The 14400-nt window shown below is 43.2% G+C and overlaps 1 protein-coding gene across 4 annotated transcripts in view; it reads right to left on the minus strand.

The window, feature by feature from the left end:
- The window catches only part of trrap (transformation/transcription domain-associated protein), a 198789-nt gene that overhangs the window by 21068 nt on the left and 163321 nt on the right, over window positions 1-14400 (minus strand). For all 4 annotated transcript variants that reach the window (XM_060939722.1, XM_060939721.1, XM_060939723.1 and 1 more), the window contains exons 62-65: window positions 11602-11763; window positions 7882-7972; window positions 6599-6798; window positions 862-1123 (exon numbers count right to left, since the gene is read on the minus strand). In XM_060939722.1, coding sequence (XP_060795705.1) covers window positions 862-1123; window positions 6599-6798; window positions 7882-7972; window positions 11602-11763 — 715 coding nt within the window. The remainder of the gene's footprint in view (window positions 1-861; window positions 1124-6598; window positions 6799-7881; window positions 7973-11601; window positions 11764-14400) is intronic.

The following is a 14400-nucleotide window of genomic DNA, read 5'->3' on the forward strand; positions in this document are numbered from 1 at the left end:
AGGATCTCGAGAAAACACCACAACTAATTCGAGATCGAGAAAAAACCGTTATTCCGAGATAACGACAATTAATTCAGGATCTCGAGAAAACAACTAATTCGAGATCTCGAGAAAACAAAACCGTTATTCCGAGATAACGACATAATTAATTCAGGATCTCGAGAAAACACAACTAATTCAAGATCTCGAGAAAACAAAACCGTTATTTCGAGATCTTGAGAAAAAACAATTATTCCGTGATCTCGAGAAAACAAAATTATTTCATGATCTCGAGTAAACAGCTGAGAAATGGTTCATTCAGGTGCGCCAAGAGACTTGTGATATGCTGACTTTGGGGCTATTTCTCATTCTGTATAGACGCAACTTTGGTCATTAGAACGTCTGGAATAATCGATCACCTAATAAGGCGAGATCACGGAATAATTGTCTTGTTTTCTCGAGATCATGGAATAATTTTGTTTTGTTTTCTCGAGATCTCGAATTAGTTGTGTTGTTTTCTCGAGATCCTGAATTAATTATGTCATTATCTCGGAATAACGGTTTTGTTTTCTCGAGATCCTGAATTAGCGGTGTTGTTTTCTTGAGATCCTAAATTAATTATGTCGTTATCTCGGGATAACAAGGTGAATAAAAAAAAAGATTATATGAAGGGCCTCTCACGGCTTCCATAGTTTGAGACAGGAGCCAGAGGTCATATTATATTATCGATCGCCAACACGAATGAAATTAGAGCTAGAAAATTTCTCAAGAGTTTCTCTTCAAAACGTCGTATGTTTAAAATTTGGCGGACTTGCCCACTTAAGGCACCACCCTGCTATTGCAAAAGGCAACAAATGAATGGATGTGTGTGCGTGTGCTGACCTGTGGTAAACTGGCCCTTCATCTTCTGGAACACAGGGTCCTGGGCAGTGGCCTGAGCTCGGCGAGCCAGAGACTCCGAGGCGGCGCTGGAGAACATGGTGGAGACGTTGGAGACGTTCTCCAAGCCCACTCCAAATGTGCTCACTAGCTTCTTCACAAAGTTCAGAGTGTGTGGTGTAATCTTCGCATCGGACACTGCGCCGCTCTTCTCAAACGCCACAGAGTGGCACTTAGCCAAGCCTTGCTGGAGCTGCCGCAGTACCTGAGGATGAGAGCAGGCCGTGAGGGCAGAGCTTCAGAATAATCCAATTTTAATGTTCTTTACTTCCTCATGACAGGGAAGCGTGTTCATTTTTTTTTTTTAAGCGCAGGACAAACCTTATACATACGGTACCGATCAAAAGGCTGTACACACCTTCGATGGTTTTTCTTTATTTTTATTAATTAAAAGATATTTCATGTCTTAAAGTAATGATGGATGTCGTTTCTCTTTACTTAGCTGAGCAGGTCTGGACATAATATGGATTACTACAGTTGTGGAATAGGGCTGTTTACTGTATTATTATTTACTACTTGATCTCAAACACATTACGAAGGCAAGAAAGTGCACTAATTAACTTTTGACGAGGTACATCTGTTCATTGAGGAGCATTCCAGATGACTTCCTCATGAAGGAAAACTGAAGGCAAAATTATCATCAAAATTCTGTTTCTCATTTTATTAAATATAAGAATGCATTTTTGATCGCCATTTTGTCGCTGCTATAGCAAGTTCTGAGTGTCTGAAATACACTCTGTAACGCATCAGTCCATATGTCAAAGCTACGGCTGTAAACGAGAATCGTCGAGACCTGTGCGAGACGTCGCAGGACGGAAGTAAAACGTACAGCGGAAATCAAAGCGACCAACATCTGCCAATGTTGTCAAAAAATGTGCGCGTCCTCTTTCGAATGCTGACGTAATCAAGCCGGAAGTTTTCCCGGTGTCCGAAATCAATCGCTCCCTACTCACTATATAGTGTGGACACCATTTTGTAGTGCTGTCCGAAACCTTAGTGAGGATTACGTGGGAAATGCGCTCAGTATAAAATAGGTATTTATCACAAAAACACATAAATGTATTTATTATTCTGAAAACCCACCAGCTGCCTGATCTGGCACAATTTAACTGTGCGACAGTAACGACGTAAATACCAGCGTGACGGACTCGTCCTTATCCTGTCGTCTTTCCAACCCTTCTCTACTCCACGTTGGATCGAAGTCGTATAGAATAATCTCCATGTCCTGTACGTGAGGGAGGCGGATGTATGTGCAGAAGTATACAGTTTAATAAAGTGCAGAAAAAATTCATACATACACACAGAGAGAGAGAGAGAGAGAGAGAGAGAGAGAGAGAGACAACATATACACAGGCAAACAATCCAAAACAGCAGGCTAGATTTAAAAAAAAAAAAAAAAAAGAGAATACAGACAAAAGGGTCAGTCGAGGCGCAAACAGTACATCCAAGGCTAAGCGAGGACAAGAACGAGAAACAGGCACAAGGATCGCGAAACAGGAAATCAAGACAACATGCAGAAAGGTTCGGTAATGCGTACATGCGTATCGTAATATTTCGCGATGCTAATGCATCAGCACAGTCCTTAAATAGGCAAACACAGTTCCTTAACTGAGCTCAGGCGCACCTTGTTCACGGCGCGCATGCTGGAGTCCACTTGTCTTCAGGTGCACGCGACACAGCACGCAGGCCCGACACTCCATCACTGATGAAGCTGGCAAATCTCAAAATTAATCTAAACTGGAATGATATGGCGATCTGGCTGCTGTGTAAACGGTTTTCAAAATGGCGGCGCTGACACTTCACGTTTCAAGTCTCGTCAAGATCACGCGGATAAGCGACGCCTGCTGTGGACCAAACGAACTACATTCAGCATGGCTAAAAACTGAAAAGGCCGATAAGCGTAATAATATACGCCAATAATAAAAAAAAATACATATCTCTTTTACACTGGTATCATGGCATGGAATAGTTTACCTACAGTTACTAAACTTCTAACATCTAGAGGGATCTTTAAAAGACAGGTAAAGCAGATATTATGGAATAAGGTGGACATTCACTGTTAACTTGAATAGATTTTCAGCAGTTTGTGTTTATTTATTTATTTGATTTTTGTTTTATGTGATGTCCTTCTTTCCTCCTAATTATTTAATGTATGTCTTTTAAAGTCTGAGTGTCTGTCTGTCTCTTGTCTATACGTTTCTGTGTAACACCAATGACCATGCTGGAAATAAGTATTTTGCTTTTGCATGTTATCCTTTGGATTACTGTTTTAATGTGTTGATCCAGAAATAAATCAAATCAAATACGAGTCACGGTATAAAGGTTACTGAAACCAAAAACGTAATTGAATAACACGTTAAGAAATAAAGCAAGTTTAAAAATGACTTCAGTTCCCCTTTAAGATAACGTCAATAGTGTGCAAAGCGTCGCTACTTTGAAGAATCTAAAATAAGCATTGTTTAAAACAAACAAAGCAAAAAAACAAACAAACAAACAAACAAAAAACAAAACACTTTTTTGGTTTACCACACAATTCCACATTTATTACTTCATAATTGACATCTTCAGTAATATTCTACAATGTATAAAATGGTCACAATACAGAAAAATCTACAACCCCGATTCCAAAAAAGTTGGGACAAAGTACAAATTGTAAATAAAAACGGAATGCAATGATGTGGAAGTTTCAAAATTCCATATTTTATTCAGAATAGAACATAGATGACATATCAAATGTTTAAACTGAGAAAATGTATCATTTAAAGAGAAAAATTAGGTGATTTTCAATTTCATGACAACAACACATCTCAAAAAAGTTGGGACAAGGCCATGTTTACCACTGTGAGACATCCCCTTTTCTCTTTACAACAGTCTGTAAACGTCTGGGGACTGAGGAGACAAGTTGCTCAAGTTTAGGGATAGGAATGTTAACCCATTCTTGTCTAATGTAGGATTCTAGTTGCTCAACTGTCTTAGGTCTTTTTTGTCTTATCTTCCGTTTTATGATGCACCAAATGTTTTCTATGGGTGAAAGATCTGGACTGCAGGCTGGCCAGTTCAGTACCCGGACCCTTCTTCTACGCAGCCATGATGCTGTAATTGATGCAGTATGTGGTTTGGCATTGTCATGTTGGAAAATGCAAGGTCTTCCCTGAAAGAGACGTCGTCTGGATGGGAGCATATGTTGCTCTAGAACCTGGATATACCTTTCAGCATTGATTGTGTCTTTCCAGATGTGTAAGCTGCCCATGCCACACGCACTAATGCAACCCCAAACCATCAGAGATGCAGGCTTCTGAACTGAGCGCTGATAACAACTCGGGTCGTCCTTCTCCTCTTTAGTCCGAATGACACGGCGTCCCTGATTTCCATAAAGAACTTCAAATTTTGATTCGTCTGACCACAGAACAGTTTTCCACTTTGCCGCAGTCCATTTTAAATGAGCCTCGGCCCAGAGAAGACGTCTGCGCTTCTGGATCATGTTTAGATACGGCTTCTTCTTTGAACTATAGAGTTTTAGCTGGCAACGGCGGATGGCACGGTGAATTGTGTTCACAGATAATGTTCTCTGGAAATATTCCTGAGCCCATTTTGTGATTTCCAATACAGAAGCATGCCTGTATGTGATGCAGTGCCGTCTAAGGGCCCGAAGATCACGGGCACCCAGTATGGTTTTCCGGCCTTGACCCTTACGCACAGAGATTCTTCCAGATTCTCTGAATCTTTTGATGATATTATGCACTGTAGATGATGACATGTTCAAACTCTTTGCAATTTTACACTGTCGAACTCCTTTCTGATATTGCTCCACTATTTGTCGGCGCAGAATTAGGGGGATTGGTGATCCTCTTCCCATCTTTACTTCTGAGAGCTGCTGCCACTCCAAGATGCTCTTTTTATACCCAGTCATGTTAATGACCTATTGCCAATTGATCTAATGAGTTGCAATTTGGTCCTCCAGCTGTTCCTTTTTTGTACCTTTAACTTTTCCAGCCTCTTATTGCCCCGTCCCAACTTTTTTGAGATGTGTTGCTGTCATGAAATTTCAAATGAGCCAATATTTGGCATGAAATTTCAAAATGTCTCACTTTCGACATTTGATATGTTGTCTATGTTCTATTGTGAATACAATATCAGTTTTTGAGATTTGTAAATTATTGCATTCCGTTTTTATTTACAATTTGTACTTTGTCCCAACTTTTTTGGAATCGGGGTTGTACGAAGGAGTAAGGGTGTCCAAACTTTTGACTGCTACTGTACCTTTACTAGTTCTACCTTCTTAAAAAAAAAAGACGACACGCGACATTACACTTCCTCCTGATCTGACACTTCCTCATTCCCCCAATGTGCCAGATGCAGAGGACCGTCCCTCAGGACAATGTGTTCACAGTCGCCTTCCATCGTCCCTGTCCAGCCTCAGCACATCAACGCATCTGCTGTTGTCTTGGGCTGCCCATCTCCCAGTGCCCAGTCCCTCTCGCTCTCCACAGCCATCAATCACACCTCTCTGCTCACCACAACCCAATTAGCATGAGAGCAAAAACCTCCCAGCACTGCAAAACCACTTTTCAGCCTCACTGAACCCTGCTTCAATGCCTGTGTCAGCTTTCATCTGCACAACTACAGAGATTCTGAAGACACCTAGGCAGAGACAACCGTAAAGCCACTTAAACCACAGCGCTGTAGAAATCTCAAATCTGAGCATATGCACTAATTATTGATAAAATTAGTCATAGCTCTGACTGCCATTCCAACCATAATTAAAAAAAAAAAAAAAAAAAAAGAGGTTTAAATTAATGCAAATAACGCTTGCTTTATTTTTTTTAAGTACCAACACACTCTCGGGAACTTGCATGCCCAATCTACGGCTAATAACTAATGGATTAAAATTATGCATTGCCTTTTTCTTTTTTTAAACAAAGAAAAATATGATTGATATTGTGACATTTTCTGTTGGGAGACATTTATTTAACATTTAAAGAAGGCGTCTCAGGTCAGGATAAATGACTTTGCACTTTCCGGGTTTTCAGTTATGCAAAACCATTAATTTTTTTAAAAAAAATCTATTTATTATATTCAATAGTGGGATGAGGGAGAGAAAAGGCCGGTAAGGGAATGTCTATTAATAGCTTCTATAATGCAAGTGATAACAAGAATCAACTTCTCTTGATGGATGTTCCAAAACGTATATTTAAAAAAAAAAAAAGCGTCATTTATTAATAAATTTAAAAAAAAAAAAAAAAAAAAACTGTAAATCATTGGCAAATCTCTGGTATAAGAGGACTAAAACTCAGTGGAGAGCTTTATAGAAAAATAATCCACCTTTAAGGTGGTAACAGCAGCTTTGCTTTGCATGGAGCCAGATCATACCACCCACTGTGGCGTTATTTTCCTAACAGCACGCCAAACAGTTTTTTTATTCCGTATTTAATGTTAAGACACCGGAACTTGAGATAAAAAGAATGGGGGGGATTGCTCCTTGTTTAAAATACATTTTGAATTGGCCTATTGTAATCTAAACCAAAAACCCATCAGGTGCTAAAAAGGTTCCTACTGCAACCATTATATGTGGAAAATAACCGTGTGCATCATACATCAATCACATATTCGCACTTGACTGAAATAAAGCCATCAAGCTCTCTTGGGACCAACGCATCGCACAGTTGGTGGTATAGCCTACCTCCTCATGCCAGTTCTCTCGGAACCACACCATCTGGTCCACGATGCCCTCCAGAGATGAGAGCAGTGTGGGGTGCAGCTCTCGCTGCATGTGCATGATGCGACTGCAGCGCCACATGGGTGCCGTGGCCCGGATGGGGCCTGGATCTGATGCAGAGTGGCTCTGAGCTCCCACAGAGCTCGGCTGCTGCTGTCCGGAATCTAAGGGATATGCACAAGCGAGCACAAAATCAGTAATAGCATACACACACTACCGTAAACCTTCATTATGCTGCAGTAATGGTATATTTTAAAGGAGATCTAGCATAGTGTAAACTCAAATGTCTCGGTTATGATGAATGCAGGAGCCAAATTACTATTTGACTAGGAACCTTTGCGTTCCGTTTAACTTGAGTGCGCACACAACGCTGCAGTAATAATACGGAGCGTATAGATTTCTCACGTACAGTACCGTTACTGGAAACGCAAGAACCAGGAGGCGCTCCTGAAAGTCTAAGGCTACATCCACACGACAACGGCAACGAGATTTTTAAAAAAAAACATCACGTCCACATGGGCAACGGATCAGTAAAATATCAGGTCCATATGGCAACGCAACGCTTGCTGAAAACGATGCAATACACATGCCAGACCTCTAGGGGCGCTGTAAGACGGTCCCATCGGAGACCCCAGAACAATAGAAGAAGTAAACGCATGCGCATAAACCCCTTCTTCTACCACCCGGTGTGAAGCACTGTCAGGAACAAACACACAAGAAGAAGATGGCTGCGACTACGCGAGGAAATCGTGCCTTCTGTGTGTACAAATTAGTTTTATTAGTGTGCATAGTTTTATATAACTTAATTTTCTTATTGTGTGTGAACATTTTGAAAAGCATTTTTATATAATTTAAATAACTTTTTATATTGTGTGTGAACATTTTGAAAAGCAGTCTTATCCAATAAAAAAAAAAAAAAATTCAAGAAATGGTTCAGTTACTTGTTTATTTAAAAGAAAAGCTGTATACAAAAGTGAATGCAATGCAGTGGTTCATACAAAACAGCGAGAGTGCTGCTTGTTCTAGTCATGTGGTTGTGATGTCATCGTAAACAAATCCGTTCTACTCATCCAGACGACTTCGCAACGGCGCCGTTGCCAGATTTTTCCACTCTGGAACCCGTTCACAAAAAAATATCGTTGTGGGGCACCCAAAACGCCGGTGCCGTGTGGACGCCAGGCCGAAACGATAAACAGTTTTATCAGATTCACCTGAATCCGTTGCCGTGTGGACAGGGCCTAACTCACCGCTCTTGTAGCGCTCCCGCTGCTCGATCTTCAGTGTCAGGTACAGAGTTCGGATGGGAAAGTACACAGCCTGAGGGTACACACGTCCCACCTGAAAGACACAGGCGCAGATTACACTTAAGACGGTCCCTGCAGGGCCGGTGCTGGAGTAGCACGTCGCTGACATGTCTTCAAACTGCTGCGTGATAGCATGGGATTTTGAAAATGAAACCGCAGTGAGGAGCAGCAATAAAAATAGACAAACATCAAGGGCAGATTAAAACCATGGCTCAATATGACATTTTGTAAAAAGCTTGTCGTGTCTGGACGGGCCCCTTTCCCTTTGAGATCTGCAGTGCCCTTGAACAGCCTCAAAGAGCGCTTGGAGAGCAAAGCCTATTCATCAAAACTCTACTCGGCCATTTACGCTAAAGCGGCTAAGAACAATATCTGTGTGTAATCAGAGCTCAAGGTCATGAAACAATTTTACTTCACACCTAGATGATCATCAGCATTTTCCACTTGCTTGTGGGAACACCTGATTCCCGGCTCTAACGGAAAAAAAAAACCCTCCCCGGATCACACGCTTTGTCTTTGTGCTGCTTTAAAGCACCTTCGGGGAACGTCAGCTCGTATACCATCAATACCCGACAGATAGTATGATGGCGTATAAACACTGTATGAATGTTGACTGGTCTGTTAGCGCGAGACTGTAGCTAACAGGAAGAGTGCTTCTCCTCCTCCAGCAGCCCCTCTAGTCCTCATGTCTTTCCTGGATAAACAGCCATTAGAGTGGACACCGGATCCGCAACCAAGCTGACCACAGGCCGAGTGCTAGCTAGGTGTAAAAAGACACCTCGGTGCCTGGAAAGGACTTTATATGAAAATAACCAATAAGTACAGAGAAGATCTGCCTTTAAGAGCTTGCATTAAAAATTAAAAAGGAAGGAGGGGGAAAAGAACACCCCAATAATCGGAGCCACTACTTGTTAGGTTATAAAATGTGTATGCGCTACGCGAGTGTACAGCAAGGTGTTGGGTTCCCTTTGCTTCTGTTTCATCTGTGAATACTTCATAGCTCACCTTCATCAATTTTTCAGCAAACGTTTTAAAAACGTCCCGCCAACTGAAGTAAAGCTAAATAATTCAGCGCCCGAGATTAAGGTGCTCGAGTCGACGGAGACTTCGCAATGCAGAGAGCTTCCGCCTTCACCCTTCAATCAGCAGCGATGGCGCTTAAGATCAAACTCAAACTATCCTCCAGCACTGAGAACGCTGCGAGGCTAGACTATCTCCGACAACTCTTCTTAATTGAGACTGCAGTGCGCAAACGTCTCGGTTTCACTTGATTATTGGTTTAAGTGGCCTTAATTCCCCAGAAAAGCATCTTGAATGCAGGGGTGAAAGTGGGAGATTAAGGTGGGGTTTACATTAGACCGTATCAGCGGATCATCAGATTAACGTTTTTAAAACGATTAGCGTGCACACAGCAACGCCAATACACGATTCGCGTGCACACAGCAACGCCAATACACGGATACGCTCGGCTCCACAGGCATCCTGAGCTCCAAATCACTCCGCCCTGAACAGCAAGTGCCCTCTGGGGGGTGCGCACTCCGGCCCTGCGCAGCTCACAGAGCGCGCGAGTGAAGCGCACGAGCAGTGATTCGGGACTGAGCCGCTGTGCGCGTCACTTACCACTTGCAAGTGGAAGGATGGCAAGCCTAAAGACAATCATAACTACACAATGGGCAGTATTTGCATCAGTATTTGCAGTATTTTCATATTTTTATACTCTTTAATGAAAGGTGATACAAGGCGGAAGTCCGCGCCGTTTTTCAGCAGTCGCGTCACATGACCAACGCCAGCGAATCAGGAAGGTGGATGTCACAGTGACGTTGTCCAATGACGACGCCAGCTAGAGCTCAGCACAGCGTATTTGCGTATTCTCAATGTTTACACAGCACCGGACCAGACACGATCTGGATTGAATACGTGGACCCTGGCGGATTCCCGTTTCCCGGCATTTTAATGTAAACAGACAGTGCATCCGCGAAGAAAACGAGACAGATACAGTCTAATGTAAACTTGGCCTAAGGCTACATCCACACGACAACGGCGAGATTTTTTTTTTTTTAAATATCGCGTCCACATGGGCAACGGATCAGTAAAATATCAGGTACGTATGGCAACGCAACGCTTGCTGAAAACGATGCAACACACATGCCACACCTCTACGTGCGCTGTAAGACGGTCCCATCAGAGACACCAGAACAACAGAAGTAGCCGCATGTGCATAAACCCCTTCTTCTGTAGCATCAGCCACAAAGTTTTGATTATTTATCAGTAGCGTAAAATAGCATCTATTGTCTAAGACACTTATTTATATTTCATATTAAAACGTCTATGTAAATTAATACATAGAAAGCCTGGCCAGGCGCTGAACGTTCTTCTGCCTTCACTTTAAGAGAAATTCAGGGCGAGCATGAGCCTAGGTTCTTCCCTGTCACTGTCACACGCGCACACCTTCTCACTCCCTGTCCTATGGCTATAGTCCCTTTAAATCACGTGCTCGTTTTTTGAATGGAGATGCGGAAAGAGGAATGAACGGGGGTAGATGGAGAGAGAGAGGAATGAACGGGGGTAGATGGAAGCCGGTACGCCAACATTCTGAGATCCTCCAGAATTCTTTAATGGTCCGGAATAAATTGAATGCTACACGTTGATGGATTACTTTGTTCTTCTACGCCCTTTTTGAGGAATGTATTGTCGGACTTAAACCAACATCTGAAGAGGTGAGATCGCTCCTTTTTTTCCCCCCTATTTTTGCTGGCGGGATTGTCATGTGGTTGTGACGTCATCGTAAACAAATCCGTTCTACTCATCCAGACGACTTCGCAACGGCGCCGTTGCCAGATTTTTCCACTCTGGAACCCGTTCTCAAAAGATTTCATTTTGGGGCACCCAAAACGCCAGTGCCGTGTGGACGCCAGGCCGAAACGATAAGCGATTTTATCAGATTCACCTGAATCCGTTGCCGTGCGGACAGGGCCTTAATTAAGACTGCAGTGTGCAAACGTCTCGGTTTCACTTGATTATTGGTTTAAGTGGCCTTAATTCCCCAGAAAAGCATCTTGAATGCAGGGGTGAAAGTGGGAGATTAAGACGCACTGCCCTTGTATATCCGCACAAGAAAGAAGAGGGGTCCAGCTGCATTCTAAACATCTAAAGCGAGGAGGGAAATAAGAAAGAGAGAGGCATTTAGGTACAAGTTAAAAGCTCAAAGCGCTCGCTCTGCTGCAGTCCGAAGGGCCCCTGGAGCCGTTGCTTGCTCTTTGAAGTGGAGGTGCTTTAAAAAGGCTCACCAAAAAAAATCCATCAAGCAAGCCTTCATTTAATTTGCTTTGTACCAACATGTCCTGCGCGTTTGATATGAACTCGGCAGTAATATTCTGCATAAATATTTAAAGGAGGTAGAGGGAACTAAAACTGAGGAATTTAATTTACAGGACCGAGTCTGATTAGTTTACCAACGCGCAGGTTTACAGGGACAGGCAATACTCCGGAGTCTTAACATCTACAAATGAGACAACACACCAGCACACATCTCTTGTTTTGCTTTATCGAACACGACAAGCGATCATGCCAGGCTCTTGCCTGTGTCTGCCAACAAACAATGCAAAATATACCCAGGGCCACATCAGCATCGTAATAAAACAGCAGGATAATGAAGGTACACACCTGGCTGATGAGGTTGAGAAGAGGCTTGCCTTCAGAGCCCACCAGGCAGGTGAGGAGTTGAGGAATCCATGCGAGCCACTGGATTGGCGGCACTCCAATGCAATACTTATCCACAGCATCTGCCAGTGTGTTCTTATCATCAAAACTCAGCAGCCACAATACCTGGGAAAGAGGAGAGAGAAAAAAAAAAGGTTCAGGTGTTGAGAACATTATACCCTAAAACATAAAATAACACACTATACAATCCTGAAATCTTGGCAACACAAGTGCCTGATTATATTCTCAGAGAGGAACCAGCTGTCCGTCCAATGAAAAGCCATTTATATGTCCACACATCTCCGTGAATCAGACTCCTCCACGCGACGGTGCTCTGATCTTGTCCATATCACGATCCAAATAAGCAATCCTCGCTCGTGTGAATTTAACAGCCGCTCAGCCATACAAAACAGGCTTAATGGTTTGTGAAATTATATCATCGCCATCACACTCCGCTTGCTTGTTAGACGCTTCTGGACTGGAAGAGGTGGCGGTGGTGGGGTGACTGCAGGTGAGGCTCAATCCCTGGAGGCGCTGATGGAGACATTAACCCCGTGATGGGCCACCAAGGCCACACAGCTTGTGGGTAATTACTGATAATCACTGGCCATCTATTCTCATTTATCATCTCTAAACTGTGCCAGTGGCTTTGTGTTGTACACAACTGGATGGCAGTACTCCCTACAAATCAAATGCCCCCCCCCGCCCGCCCGCTATGTCAGCCCACTGGAAAAATAAATACCCATAAGCAACTGGCGCGAGAGTGCACCCGAGAGCACAGCAACATGTGTGCAATGTTCAAACAAAACCAAACATCAGCTCTAATAATATAATTGCAAACATTATCCATGGTCTAGATCTGTCTGCCACCTCTAATGCTCCTGGAGTAATTTCATAAAGAGCTGGTTTTGTTTACAAAAATTCAGGAAAAAAAAAAAAAGACATGGAGTTCAGAGAGATGATACATACAGCTGATGCAGCTCTGCTTCTTTGAGTTTCACAAAATCTCCGTGACACAACCAAGTGGGAAAAATCTGATGGAAAATTCCTCTGGCAGTAATTCCAGGATAATTATCAGGGTTCTTCACTTTACAAAAATAAAAGGTGGTGGCTGGGGTTTGGGGGCCACCTAGGCCCCCAACGGGGTAGCCCTGGTAGGGGGCCAGGGAGACGAAGTCCGCCTGAAGCTGACGGACTTTGGGCTTTTTTGACAGTGAAACCGGCCAATAAATGGATAGGAAATGCTAAATCATTTGACATTTCAATTGTGACTGATGCGCATCCCTGAATTAATTATATTTTTTTATGTGTGTGAAAAATAAATGAACTTCCACGCATAAAATACCCAATTACAATAAATGCATGCATTTTTTACAATACACATAATTAAATGTTAATTGGGTGAAACCACTCCAATCCATGCACGAGCTGGTGCGCGTGCCCGAGACTGGCACTACAAAGCCACCCCGGCCTCTGTAGTTCGGGTCCTTTGACCCAGGAACCCGGAAGCCCTGCAGTAAACAACCACAGGGAAGCAACGGGAAAATGCAGCTCTCGCCTACACAATCACAGATGCGTAAAATAAAAGACCTGAACTTAACGAATGTGTGTGCACGCAGTTCTATGATTAACTGTGTATGGCCAGAAAAGACGATAGACGAGCGTAACCGTTGCACAATAACGCTACAAACACCCGCAAAGTTACTTAACTGCTGGCTAGCTGCAGCTTCCAACATTACTATGTGTCAGTGTAGTGTAACGCAGGGATAGACCTCAATCTGCAGAGCTCTGTATGCAGCCGGCTGGATGGTTTTCTACTGCAATTGCGTGGCCACTTCAGGTAGCCCCGTATGCATTCGTTTAATGGTCTTCTGCGTGTTAAATAGTTACAAAATCATAATAAAGTGAATACGATTTATTCGGTGCATACTGATGAAGTTATTTACTTATTTTTGGCCAAGGGAAGGGCGGCGGGCCAGAATTATAACGTGACGGTGTGCCACTTTAAAAGCGCCCGTGGAGAACGCTCAGTGCGTTTACATGCACATCCAAATCGAGCCACTGTCGGTAATCGAGCTAAGGGTCCCAGCAGGGGTGCCAGAGAAATCCAATCCTACAAGCACACAAGGAAATCGAGCTATTGTGTGAGGTACATTGTGCACCCGAGCCACAGGTGGCGCTACACGCCCCATCGTGTTGGTACACTTCCGGTTGTCGTCATGAAGAAGAGCTATTCAAGAGCAGTGTTGCCAGATATTGCTGACATTTTCCAGCCCAAAATACGTTCAAAACCTGCCAAAGTACACGTGAAAAGGCCCAACTGAGCAGGAAACCGCCCAATCTGGCAACACTGTTCAAGAGTATAAACAAAGTTATCAGTTCCGTGTTCACAAGAAGAGTGTTTGTAGTTTGTATGTACGAACAGAAGTGTTCCTAATAAAATGGCCACTAAGTTGAAGTTGATCTGTAATGGTGAACATATTAACTGTTAGCCTGCTAACATGCTAATAACTTACCGACTCATTGGAAATGGGTGCGTACATGCTCAGACAGAAGTGTTCCTAATAAAGCGGCGGCAAAGGTGAAGTGTCATGCCGACCGAGGCTGTTTTTTTTTTTTCCCCGACCGAGGCTGTTGTGTTTCCCGCTTGTGGTCTCGTCACTCGTCACTTCTGGAAGGGGCAGTGCTGAAGTAAGTAGCTCGACTACGTAGCTCGATAGGGTTTACATGCACTAAGGTGGGGTTTACATTAGACCGCATCAG

Source organism: Neoarius graeffei, chromosome 14 (assembly GCF_027579695.1).
Source record: "Neoarius graeffei isolate fNeoGra1 chromosome 14, fNeoGra1.pri, whole genome shotgun sequence".
Classification (NCBI taxonomy): Eukaryota; Metazoa; Chordata; class Actinopteri; order Siluriformes; family Ariidae; genus Neoarius; species Neoarius graeffei.